Genomic DNA, 12,643 nt, shown 5'->3' on the forward strand with positions numbered 1-12,643 from the left:
CAGCCTAATCGTCTCTCGTAATAACTTTACTAAGATTGATTGTAGTAGATACCAACATCTCGAGATCATAAAGAGGGTACGGATTCCAGACTTGATTGACACAATTCAAGCATCATCTATAACAAGATAGCCACCAGGGCCATATGATAACATAGCATCTATACAAACACACCCCTAACAAGACAAATTGAATTCGAACCCATCTACTCACATCTGACGAACCCACTAGACCCAATCCACGACTCTTGCTTACCCCAATCCTGGTCCTTCTTCAAGTCCGTGTGAGTCATGATCCCACAGTAAACAGCCGAGCCACCAGAATTGGCATAAACAACTCGAATAGGTGAATGAGCCTGGTTCTTAATAGACTTTTTCTGATCAAGCGCCTTAGCGCCCTTCCAAAAGACAGGATACTCGAGCAGATCAATGTTGGTCTTCTTGCATGCAGCCTCGTCCCACGTGAGCTTGTCTTTGTTTGTATAGGCATGTGGGTAGCCGGTGCTGTCTTTATGATTGACACCGAGGCTCTTGACAAGGTCTTTGGCTACGTCGACTTCGACAGTGAAGCTTTTTGTGGACGTTTTCTTAGCATTGGTTTTGTCTGTTGCTCGGCAAGTGACAGTTGGCTGGTATGTGCGTTAGATTTTGACCTCTTTTCTTCCTTTTGGCTTTGAAATGAAAGTAAAGGATAGATGAATGGACGGGTGGCTTACTCCAGCGCGAGCTTCAAGATCACCGGCACGAGCTTCGAGGCTACCAGCGCGAGCGTCGAAGTCAATGGGACCAGCGAAGATTGGGCTCGCGAGCAGGGCGATGGGAAGAAAGGCGTTGAAAAAGTGCATGCTGAGTGATCGATTTAGATGAGGAAATTGACTTGGAAAGGAAGAGAGTTGATGATTGTGATAGTCTATTTATAATATGCTCTTGAGTATATTGACAGAGGTATTGCAGCATCTCTCTTTGTCTGTTAGACTTTGCGTTCCATCGCCAAGAATAGGGTACATCACAGCCCTGGGGCGATATTGACGATGAAAATGTGTTGGAAAGGCTACAAGATGTTATTACAACATGCCTCACTATCGTCAGTCTCTGGGTTCCATCGCCAAGATGGGATACATCACGGGTTTGGGGCTACATTGGAATGAATGGTGGATACAAGGCTCCAGTCCGTAGGCGAAACTTGGCGTGAATTGTAGATCAATGGTGCCTATTCACTCAAAGAAGAGAGAAGTGCGAGCCAAGAGCGTGTAGAAACAACAATATTTAGAAGAACGTCTGATACGATTACTCCATTTAGTTGATAATCCTTCCATCGACAAAAATGTCCCCCAAAGCTCGCAATCGGTTGAATAAGCGCAGAGTATTGTTAAAATTCAGTTTGAAAATAGAAGTTCCCCATATGAATGAAGTCACGAAGGAGGAAAGGAAGAAACATTGGGGGCTATAGGGGCCAAAGATCGACGGGGTGGCGGAAGATCGACATGACCCTGCAGCCTTAGGCCCAAGAATGAGCCGCCAAGGAAGACACGCCACATAGTGCTTCACTTTTACCAACTCTTTATCTTAACTCCCTCTAATTCCAAGCTGATATTTCTTACAAAAAGGAACTGTTTTCAATCTGCATAATAACTGAGCACCCATCATGTCGACCTTGGAGACAAACCCAGACTACTCAGAAGAAAACGAGAACAAACCCCTCCCATTCAATCTATATGAAGAAGATGACGAGGAACAAGATCTCTGGATCAAATCAAGACTAGAGTCTCTAGTCAACGGAGCTCTACAGCCCAGTCAACTCGCTGCCGAAATCGACAACAAAACCACAGAAGATACCAACCGACAATACGAGGCATTAGTTAGCCAACTGAAAGAAGGCGACGACGACGACCTTGTCGTTCCCCCCCCTAGAATACACCTTTCCCCATTGTTCTCGGCAATCGTGCGGCTATTATTTGCCTTTCCGGCAAAGCACCCGGGCCAAAATGCTATCGTGGAATTGCTTCTCGCATTGAAAGCTCTTCCCCGTCATCCAATATATGCCGGTCTTCCCTCCGATGATCTCAGCAAGCCCCACCCCACAGTGACACTCTGGCCCTTTGGTGAACCGGAAGGAGACTGGCAGATGTTTTGGCTGTATTTCCATGATGAAATATTTGGTACTGAACCCCGATCAGCCAAATTTGTGTTACCGCTCTAACTATATTATCTAGAATGGCTTCCACCATATCGCTTGCGAAACCTCAACAGTGCCATGGCTCGGCTAACCGCGTTGGAAATTTGTAACTGCGCGGAGCAAAGTGCTCTCCAATATATCCTACCTTCAAGTAGAGACTATCCCGATTTGGAGAAACGGCCGATCGATGGGCCCAATATTCTAGGCAATAACTTGATTGCAGCCGCGCAGTGGATTTTGACATCCGATGAAGGCCGTTTCGTTTATCGAGAGTGTCAAAGCTCTGAAAGTCAGTCTGAGTCGGAAGATAGTTGGTCTATTGCCAATTGGCAAGAGTGGAAAAGGCAGTTTGCTTTTGTTGCGGGGGATGAGCGATTTGCTGTAAACTATCGAACTGTTGCTGGAGATGCACATCGTCGAATGCTGGAATATGAAGGGAAATAGAGTCCGTGAAAGCAGTTTGTATTTACAATATGTACCTTTTACATTATAGAATTGATTGATCGACTAGTTTCTGAATCTGGACAATAAAAAACCACCACTCAATCATCTATAAATATGTTGAAATTCCGATCAGTAAGTTGCAAACGATAGTTCAGTCCTAGGAAGAAATTGACCTACCAGTAATAATACCAAAACTTGGAAAGTTTGGGCGCGGGTTAAAGCTGGAATAAGAATCAATGCTAGCTTTATGGCTCATCTCACTGGGATCAAGCTCAGGTATACCATGAACCAATCCGAGCCCGTCAAGATCATGATTATTCTCGAGGTCATTCTGAGCACTACCCAAATTTGGATTGAAATTTTGCATAAATGACCAATACCATGGGTCATCGAGATCAAATTCACTAGGGCCCATCACATCTTCCTCCTGGGATTCCGGCTGTTCCGTTAGGAGTCTTTCGGCTTGTGGAGTTGTGCAGGTGTTACGAGAAGACTCAATCATCCATGGAAGCTTAGGAAGCCCCAAGACTAAGGGCATAGTATCTCGAATAAGAGGAGGAAGTAGTTCATCACGCGGAAGACGTCCCATCGCAAGACTGTAGTCGATACAGGTTGAGATTGACAAGTAAGCGCGGGGGTATTTGAGAAACGCCTCTACCCATCCTTTCACACGCAAGTTATTGAAGGGGGTAACATGAAGACCTGATTGGTCGTCCTCAATACCGTGTGGTGCCTCCGATGGGTTGAAATTGCGATTTTTGGATAATTCAGGGTTCTTACGAAAAACATTCTCTGTGATCGTATATGCCAGCTGGAGCAGATGATTGGTGCCCTGAGAAAAGAATTCAGTTACGTCGTAGGCTCCACGGGATTTTGTGACAACGTCAGCACAATAATTCAATGCAGTTCCCCGCTCGAGACTTTCAGAGTGACTTGGCGATAGTTTAGCATCTATTGCAGCTAGTATCATCGGAGTACCACAATATGCGAGCCTAAGAAAAGTGACGTTAGTCTCAGTGGAATGATTCCTTATTGATTCAAATAATATTTGCGGTTGTGCTGGTAAAGCCTTACACGCTGATTGGTATGTTCTCTGTCAAGTTCTTCGATGAAAAGAACTTCATAATCTGTGTCATATGATAGACAGAGCTCTTTAGATCCTTTGCTATAGGGAGCAATATCGCAGCAGAAGAATCTTGAATGAGATCAAAGTGGCTTTCAACGAGAAAGGTCTCATAGTGAGCGAGCGCGACACGGGCACTCCTAAGATAGTCCACCATTAGCATATCTAGCGTCACCCACGTGGAATTCCATAGAGCATACCCGCGGAGCGTAATGATAGACTTACTGATAATGCATGAGTACCAGGTTTGTGAGAATCTCAATACTCCCCTGCTGCAATGAGTCTCTTTGATAAATCCGGGACTGGGTATCGTCTTTCCACCGAGTCAGTCTATCCCTGAGTTCCTTAACTTCCAGCATGCTTCTCTGAAGCCCATTGCTAGATAGACGAGGAGAATAGCCATCAAAAATAGAAAATACAATAGACACAATATCCGTGAGAATAATGGCAAGGCGACACTGTGCCTGGAAAAGCTTGAGAAGCAAACGTTTTGCATCTGCGGTGTAGACCGGAGAATAAAGAATTTCATCTGCAAGATCATCCTCGTTCAAATGATCCATGGAAAGTCCAAACTCAGCAGAGATGAAATGAGGCCTTCTATGGCGCCCGAGCCACAATATCTTGTCTCGAACAAAGATCGCCCAGTACAATCGTTTCTTGGTGATTCTTATTGGATCATTGGTTGAAATATTTAGGTCAAGCTCGGCTGCCATGGAGTTCTGGATTGCACAGATGTTCCAGGTCATTGGTGCCTCTGGGTCTTCCGCGGTGGTATGGAAGGTTAGTAATAAACAGCCTTGGGCTCTAGATATGGCATCTGCTTCGAACCCTGTGTCATAAAGAGTCTGCGAGATATACGTCATTAGTTTATTGGTTTTATCTCTAAAAAAAACATCACCAACCTTGGCGCGATCATATAGTGCCCTGCGGGCAGTGTGGGTGTCCGGAAATCCCCATTGCTGGACCACTTCAACTGAAACAAACTAGACAAATCAATAATGAGAGCGGTGTAATGTGTAGAATTAGAAAGGGACATACTGCACAACTGGCAAGTAGAATCGCTTGAAAAACAAATAAAGATAGCTTGGGATAGTATGTCGTGTTGTCATTCTCCTGGATAAAAGCACCCCAAACCATCGCTTCGTCCAAAATAGGAAGTGAAGGGTGTATCAGCAGAAAATACTTCCTCAAAAATACTTCAGCAATCTGCCTCCGAGGAATATCCAGACAACAGCGAATTGAGATATTGTGCACTTCATCCATCGGCAAAGTCGACAGTCGATCTAAATCAAGAAAATTCTTCGGAAAGCCCTGCGTTGTACTGCTATTGCTTACGACTGGCTCTTCACCAAGGCCAGACGATTGAGCTATGGAATCCCAGTCAAAGTTCCAAGGTGCCTCTGTCAACGGCTGTATCTCGGGATCATTGGATGGTTCTGCGCTCGAAGAGAGCTCCGGTGGGGAAACCCGTTGGGTTGTTTTGTCCGCTGCTTTGGGTTCATCGTTGGATCTATTCTGAAGCTTCTTGAAACGAGAGGTCGCGTTGGGACGAAGTGTGCAGTCTGTTCTTTTGTCAAGAGTGCAGTTTGTGCACGGGTATCCCGAAATTGCAGCGTCGCAACGGACTTTCCGCGCGTGGCAATAGTAGCATGCGGCTGCAGCTCTTCGGATACGCTTTTGGATGAAGGGTACTCTTGTATTCTGAATTGATCGAGCAGACTGGAAAACGGAGCGTGTATTTTCTGCCATTATGTATGGACTTTTAAGTGTGGTTAATTATGGCAGGCGTAGGGTGGGGGATGCAATTTGGTCTATGTGAGATGATGTTGATACAGGTAGAAAGTGCGGAGTAGCCGATTCATTTTGAACCTGATTAGATGTCCAATTAGAAAATTGCCGATAAAGAATTCAAACAACCCATATTCAATATTTGGTGGCTTGAAATTTCAATATATGAAAATTGTGATTGAAGGATCAAAGGTCTGTGAGACGCACATGTCCTCGTATGGACCTCGTCTCTCTGACCATGTTTTCATATTTGCACATTGAGATAGAGACACAAATGACGCATAAAATTTCATAATGTAGAATTAACATTGAAATTTAATTTCCCTGCCAAAAACGTCGAGTGATCCACAACTTCATACGAGACTTGATGCGGGGAACGCTAATTCCCCGCGAGCAGGATCGATGTATCCACCGATTATCTTGCGGGGTTGCTTCTTCCGACTTACCTCGGACCGCTCTTGCATCTAGACTTCTGTACCTTTGTAGCGAGACGTTAGTCTAAATTAGGTACCCCTCATGCTTGCTTATTTCGCTTACAGACCACCTCATTCCTAATTATCAGCGCTTGAACCTGGAAGCTGGAAGATTAAGACTTGAAGGAATCATATGAAGTAGTTTTCGATGTCGGATTTTTACGTCAAGAACTCACCGAGGTAATCACACCACTTTCATTTGAGTACTATAGATTGAAAGTTGATACTGATTGGGTGTTAAGCATGGGCCCTTCTAAGCAGCGACATCATTACACCTCTTGTCACGATCTTAAAAGAGACTCTCACGCCAGAGGTTCTCAAGGAGATCTGATCATTGATTGGAGATCTGCCCACTCATCTGAAAGATCCTATCTCATTAGTCAAGCCGATCGAAGAACTCATCTCTGATGTCTTGACACCACAATTCCTCAGTGAGATTAAGGCTCTCCTAAAGAATATTCCACCCATGATCAAGGATATTTCTACCACACTGGAGCCATTGGCAAACACTCGGAAGAGTCTCATGACAGATGAATTCATAGAGGACATTCAAAATCTTTTGAAGGATTTACCATCGCTTTTGGATGACTTCCTCTTCTCAGCTCGAACATCATTAACTCTATCGGTACTCTGCTGAAGGATTTCTTGACGCCTAAGTTCATTACCGAGATTGGATCATTGATCAACGGCTTGCCCGCGATTATTAAACAGCTAGTCCCTCTTTTGGAACCCGTGGAAAGTCTCATTAAAGAGGTGTTGACGAAGGCATTCATCAGCCACATTACAACCTTGCTGAAAGACATCCCTAGTCTTTTGAACACGTTGCTTCCACTTATTCCTATGATAGAGACTCTTATCAAGGATATACTGGCACCCGAAGTTATAAATGTTGTGGGGCAACTTATCGAAGCAGTACCTGGTCTTCTCAAGACAATGCTTCCTCTTCTACCCAGGCTGGAGACACTGGTTAAGAGCAAACTGATCCCCGAGATTATTAACCTTCTGGGTCAAGTGATTGCGCAGGTACCGAGTTTGATCAAATCTGTCTTACGACTTGTGCCATCGATTATCGATCTGATCAAAGATATCCTGACACCAACACGTTAATCAAAGACGTCAAGTCATTGCTTGCTCAGATAACAAGTCTTCTGAGTAATTTGATGCCTCTGATACCTCCAATCGAAAACTTGATCAAAGAGGTCATCACTCCCGAATTGATAGATGTACTCGAATCCGTGCCTGAAGATGTGCCAGGTCTTATTACTCGTCTACTGCCCCTTTTGTCGGCCACTAAATCACTCATATCTGACGTCTTACAATGGAGTTCACGGATGAGATTGAGAAGGTTCTTGTCAATCTTCCTGGATTGCTGAACTCAATACTTCCACTCTTACTGGTGCTAGAAGAGGCAATTCCAAAGATCTTGGCAAAAGAAATCATCTCCCCCATTGAGTCCTTGATCTCGGCTCTGCCATCCATCATTGATGCTATTGCGCCTCTGCTGAAAGGAAGCACTATAAAGTCTTTAGTGAATATCATAACGGACCTCTTCACATCACAGTTCCTCTTAGATTTTGGAAAGATCGTGACTGTCATTCCATCACCTTTACACGATATCGTTCCAATCTTGGCACCAGATTTCATCAAAGCCGTTGAAAACCTCCTAACAACTATTATAACACCCAAGCTGATCAATAGCTTTACAGACCTGATCCAGGTAGTGGTTCCAGTTCTGGGAGATTCAATCCCAATCATTGGAAGCAATGACGTAAAAAGTCTTATTGCTGGACTGCCCAAGATCATCAACGGAATTTTGTCTGTTTTAACTGTTGAGTACCATCCTTGCACTTGAAAAGATACTCAAGGGCCTCTTGATCACCCAGTTCATTGGAGACGTGGGAACAGTCCTCAATTCTATCCCACCACTGCTTCACAGTCTGGTGCCGGTCTTTGGTACAGAAGCTCATCAATGACGTGACAGATATCCTGACACCCGAATTTTTGACGGATATTGGGGATGTAATTGCAAAAATTCCCTCTTTGATATCTGCCGCCCTCCCAATTTTCACTGGTGGTGTTCTTGCTACTCTTGTTCAGAACCTTGTGCCCTTGGTAAAGGCTGTTGCTGCGGTAAATTAATATCTGTCCACGACTTTTGACTTTTTTTTACTGACAAAATGTAGCCCTTGCCTATCTTGACTAATATACTGGCTTCTATATGCAATGAGTGATGATCAACGTTAAAAAATTGAGTATGTAGTAATACAAAGTCTAGCCAAACATTATTATTCTATACATCATCATCAAGAGCTTATCTTATCCACCTCGCCTCCTGTTGGAGCCGGGGAATAGTGGAGCCGCCGTGATCCCGGCTAGAATCACTCATTGAACCCATGTTCAACATATTCTCCTTAACCACCCCCGCCCCTCTCTTTTTCACATTATACCATTCGAACTTGGTGAATGAAAGGTGCATCTAGGTCGTGATGCGTCTCTTGTCCGCTCTTGTCGTATATGGGGCTTTAATCCCATCCATTTCCGCAGTTCCCGCCGGGTCCAGTATCGTACCATCGCAAGAACCTCAGCCTCAACCCGCTCAGCTCCTCACCCATTCCTCCATTACCCGCCGCCCATGGACCCGACTACGAGACTGGGTGATTGAATCTGTTTGGGGCAACGGTCACTGCTCCTCATCTCATAGACACCCAGGTCCACCACTTAATGTACGAGAGCGTTATGAGAATGATGTGGTTCTCCGCTTTCACTTGCGTCATCCGGAGGAAGCAACTGCGCTTGCTGAGGCCTCACAGGCCTTAGTGCTAGATATCTGGGACACAACGGCAGAGTTTGTAGATATACGTTTGGCTGATGATATGGTGCGTCTGAATAAATTGAAAGGGCCGAATCGCGACCGTGCATAATCCCCATCTAACCATTTGCTCTTTGGAACAGATCCCCTCCTTGCTAGACCTGCTCCCTTCCTCGCTACGCGCATCGCATACGCTACTCATGGATGATTTAGTTGAAATGATCTATGCGACATATCCGAGACAACATCATAATACTTGGAAGACAGAACATGGATTTGCCGCTGGTCGGAAATCATCCACGGTTGACGATGTCTTCTTTCGCGAATACCAGCCACTCTCCGTTATTGTGCAATGGATGCGGCTGATGTCGTCAATGTTTTCGTCCCATGTCCGGTACACAAGCATTGGACTGTCGTACGAAGGTCGCGAAATCCCGGCCTTGCGGTTAGGCACCTTTAACTCCGATTTCCGCACTGCAGGTCCCCGCAAGACGATTCTCATCGTTGGTGGCTTACATGCTCGCGAATGGATCAGCACCTCAACCGTTACCTATGTCGCATACAGTCTCATCACACAGTATGGGATTTCGCGCGCGGTCACTCACCTCCTAGACCAATATGACTGGGTTCTAGTGCCTACTCTCAATCCAGACGGATATGTCTATTCATGGGAGTCAGATCGTCTATGGCGGAAGAACAGACAGCCCACTGGTCTTCCATTTTGCCCTGGTGTTGATTTGGACAGAGCTTGGGATTTTGAGTGGGACGGTGAATCCACTCGTTCAAATCCTTGCTCCGAAAACTACGCTGGGTCGGAGCCCTTTGAGGCCCTAGAGTCTCATCGATTTGCCCAGTGGGCAACTAATGAGACTTCAAGTGGACGCGCAAACATAGTGGGATTTTTGGATCTTCATTCGTACTCACAGCAGATCCTATATCCTTATTCCTATGCCTGCTCAGCCGTCCCCCCAACCCTGGAAAGTCTGGAGGAGCTGGCCTTGGGTCTTGCTAAGACCATTCGACACACCTCTGGCGAGATATATGACGTGACCTCTGCTTGTGAGGGCATTCTTAATTCTGGCTCAAGCTCCTCCGTTACCTCGGGCGGCAGCGCGTTGGATTGGTTCTACCATAAACTGCATGCCGTATACTCTTACCAAATAAAACTCCGGGATCGTGGCAGCTACGGGTTTCTGCTACCTTCGGAGCATATTGTACCGGCAGGTGAAGAGATCTTCCATGCTGTACTCGCATTTGGCAAATTTGTCTGGGGAGATGCCTCTACATTTCCTGCCAGTGAGACTGAAATTGACTTGAAGAATGCAGCTGGTGGCCAAAAACCATTGGTTTGATACCCCCGGCACATATCCCAGTGAATTCCGCATATCACATACTCTACTGAAAGTCGTTGACGACATATTGCATACTCGAATGAGGCGTTTGGTCATTTCTTGTTTTTGTTTTCTTTCTTCCCACCCCTTTCGCCCCATTGTGGTATGAGCAGGCCTAGTAAATATTGTCTTTTAACGAACTGGATTAAGCTACTTAATGTGCGACAAATGTGAAAAAAAATAATGAGACATGATTTGAAATGGCATTAGCAATTAACTATTAAGAATAGCTCATTACATCAAAGCAAACTCTTACAGGCACTTAACCCAATTCCGAGAGCAATGGAGTATCAAACCGTCTTGAATCGAGCTGGTCCAGCCCAAATCCTCAATGTCTTCCCCCAAACCTGAAGCCCAACAACAATCAAACATGCACCTCCCAAGATCCCACACATAGTCCCGAACTGTCGAATAGTCCCCATTTTCTCAGCCCACTCAACCATAAAATAAGAACATATAAAGCCACCTGTTGTTCTTCCAAAATTGACCCAAGCAGCCACCTCCCCACTTGCTTCAGGGGACGCATCCAGCACATACGAATTGACAGCCACGGTGATGATCATGATCCCAAACACATACAGGCCCCAGCCTAGCGCCGCGAGCATATAGTGATAATGTCGCTCCAGGGAGAATCCAAGTAAAATCAACCCTGGTGCCATGAAGGGAATTGCGAACCATATGGCATACAGTCTAGCTTCAGGCTCGAGGTGATTACCGTGGAGCTTAGCGTATAGCTTTGCGATAAAATCATGAAGCCAATGCCCTGTTATCTCGCCGAGGATGGCAGCAACAACGGGTGTGAAGTAAAAGAAGCCTATTGTCAAGTTAGTGTAAACTGCAATTCAATTTCACTGTTCGTCTTATGTATTTTTCCAAGAAAGTCTGCACACAACTCAACATACCTATTTGCTTAGCCCCGAAGCCATACTTCGGTGCCAGAAAGATAGACAATGTGGTATTGATACCAACCACCCAAGCAAAGGTGAGGAGGTAGAAAAACACTGCTAAGACCACAACCGGCTTGCCGAGTATCACGAAAGGACGCATTATCGCATCTTTAAACGAGTTTTTAATATATTTTGTTTGAATCTGCTGGATACCAATTACCCGATGCCAACGCGGAGCATTAGGAACAAGTTCCGGTTGTATTGTGTGGCGGTCATAGTACGTTTCCTCAACGAATAGTATAATGGCTATTAGGCATAACCCTGTTTCAATGGTATAGATGCCGAAGGCCCATTGCCATATTTGAGTGTTGACTATGAATGCTCCAAGGAGTGGACCCATATATGGAGAGAGAACTATAAAGCCGGACCAGATGTTGATTTTGCGGGCATGTTCGTGGAGAAAGAACATGTCTTTTATGAACATTAGACCACCCTATATATCCCAATCAGGTTTTCAGTATAGTTCAGGATATTAGATGGAGCTTGTGATGGCAACCTACGCTCTGAGCAACCGTTGAAAAGAATCCATTCAGAATTCGCGCGGCCTTTTTGTGAATTAGCTTTTCATTGTTCTCATGAATGCCAGTAGCCCAAATTTGGGATTAGCATACCATGAATGACTCAAAGCTTTGAGCAGCCGCGCACCAAATTGCCGTTGCTAACGCCAGTAATGTCCACCAGAATAGAATAGGATATCGACCGAAGTATGCGGAAAGAGCCACAACAATAGGGCCAGCAGCACCGAGCATAAACACATTACCGACTTGTGAGTGGTTGACGATATTAGGATCCATATTCCATTCCCTTCAGAAAAATATATGTTAGTCTTCTGATCATCAATCATCATGATGACAAGTGCAAAGTACATACTCGCCCTGTGGACTCAGAGTCACTGATCCCGTTGCACTTCCATAGTCTGGAAGAAATGCCGTGCAGGATATAATTATGAGAATCACATTCTTGCGGAATTGTGTCCAATTCAATGGATCATTGGGCGAGTCACTTGGCTGTGGGATGAGAATAGTTCCTCCATCTTGAGTTGTCTTCAGACCATGATCATGGGCAAGAGAAGCGTCATTCAACACATATCCATCTTTCCCTGCAACATGTTCAATTTCAGCCCTATTCGCGGATTTTCCGGAATTCGAAATATTATCCCCATGTAAGATCTCGGGTTTCTCAGGATCCATAACCGATATCGAGGCACCGCCAGCTGGAAAGAATTCAAATAAAAAGGAAAAGAGGACTGAAAGTAGATTCTGAACAAAGAAAAGGAGAAACTCAGAAATGAATTGAACTAAACACCGCAACCAAGTGATATTCCTCTTTATTTATTAACACCCAGAGCTACCGAGAATCCATCGGCAGTGCACATAGCATCTTGCAGCCGAAGATGCCCAGCCGCTGACAGAGTCCTTGATATTCTTTACGCCATTGGAGCAAGCTTCGACGGGCTCCTCAGTGCTTTACTATTTGCCAATCAGGATCCTGCTCC

General features: G+C 45.1%; 7 protein-coding genes across 7 annotated transcripts; 4 read left to right on the forward strand and 3 right to left on the reverse strand.

Annotated features, from left to right (window-relative positions):
- Window positions 1-203: 203 nt before the first annotated feature.
- Window positions 204-842, reverse strand: N7478_002804 (uncharacterized protein; the record flags this gene model as incomplete). Its single annotated transcript, XM_056919018.1, has 2 exons — window positions 204-626; window positions 714-842. 2 exons carry the CDS (start codon window positions 840-842, stop codon window positions 204-206), a joined length of 552 nt encoding a protein of 183 aa, XP_056782176.1.
- Window positions 843-1,642: 800 nt separating this feature from the next.
- On the forward strand, window positions 1,643-2,617 carry N7478_002805 (uncharacterized protein; the record flags this gene model as incomplete). Its single annotated transcript, XM_056919019.1, has 2 exons — window positions 1,643-2,156; window positions 2,211-2,617. 2 exons carry the CDS (start codon window positions 1,643-1,645, stop codon window positions 2,615-2,617), a joined length of 921 nt encoding a protein of 306 aa, XP_056782177.1.
- Window positions 2,618-2,715: 98 nt separating this feature from the next.
- N7478_002806 (fungal specific transcription factor domain-containing protein) lies at window positions 2,716-5,489 on the reverse strand (the record flags this gene model as incomplete). Its single annotated transcript, XM_056919020.1, has 6 exons — window positions 2,716-2,723; window positions 2,795-3,609; window positions 3,692-3,880; window positions 3,966-4,585; window positions 4,643-4,723; window positions 4,779-5,489. 6 exons carry the CDS (start codon window positions 5,487-5,489, stop codon window positions 2,716-2,718), a joined length of 2,424 nt encoding a protein of 807 aa, XP_056782178.1.
- A 978-nt stretch (window positions 5,490-6,467) lies between these two features.
- N7478_002807 (uncharacterized protein) lies at window positions 6,468-7,108 on the forward strand (the record flags this gene model as incomplete). The annotated part of the gene is given in 2 exon segments (XM_056919021.1): window positions 6,468-6,626; window positions 6,641-7,108. The coding sequence occupies 2 exon segments, from the start codon at window positions 6,468-6,470 to the stop codon at window positions 7,106-7,108; spliced, it is 627 nt and encodes a 208-aa protein (XP_056782179.1).
- Window positions 7,109-7,319: 211 nt separating this feature from the next.
- Window positions 7,320-8,390, forward strand: N7478_002808 (uncharacterized protein; the record flags this gene model as incomplete). The annotated part of the gene is made up of 3 exons (XM_056919022.1): window positions 7,320-7,816; window positions 7,885-8,131; window positions 8,310-8,390. The coding sequence occupies 3 exons, from the start codon at window positions 7,320-7,322 to the stop codon at window positions 8,388-8,390; spliced, it is 825 nt and encodes a 274-aa protein (XP_056782180.1).
- A 97-nt stretch (window positions 8,391-8,487) lies between these two features.
- N7478_002809 (M14 family metallopeptidase) lies at window positions 8,488-10,162 on the forward strand (the record flags this gene model as incomplete). Its single annotated transcript, XM_056919023.1, has 2 exons — window positions 8,488-8,877; window positions 8,954-10,162. The coding sequence occupies 2 exons, from the start codon at window positions 8,488-8,490 to the stop codon at window positions 10,160-10,162; spliced, it is 1,599 nt and encodes a 532-aa protein (XP_056782181.1).
- A 329-nt stretch (window positions 10,163-10,491) lies between these two features.
- On the reverse strand, window positions 10,492-12,338 carry N7478_002810 (uncharacterized protein; the record flags this gene model as incomplete). The annotated part of the gene is made up of 5 exons (XM_056919024.1): window positions 10,492-11,015; window positions 11,104-11,581; window positions 11,649-11,693; window positions 11,760-11,952; window positions 12,019-12,338. 5 exons carry the CDS (start codon window positions 12,336-12,338, stop codon window positions 10,492-10,494), a joined length of 1,560 nt encoding a protein of 519 aa, XP_056782182.1.
- Window positions 12,339-12,643: the final 305 nt, after the last annotated feature.

The sequence above is a fragment of the Penicillium angulare genome (genome assembly GCF_028827245.1).
Source record: "Penicillium angulare strain IBT 27051 chromosome Unknown utg000003l_segment0_segment0, whole genome shotgun sequence".
Classification (NCBI taxonomy): domain Eukaryota; kingdom Fungi; phylum Ascomycota; class Eurotiomycetes; order Eurotiales; family Aspergillaceae; genus Penicillium; species Penicillium angulare.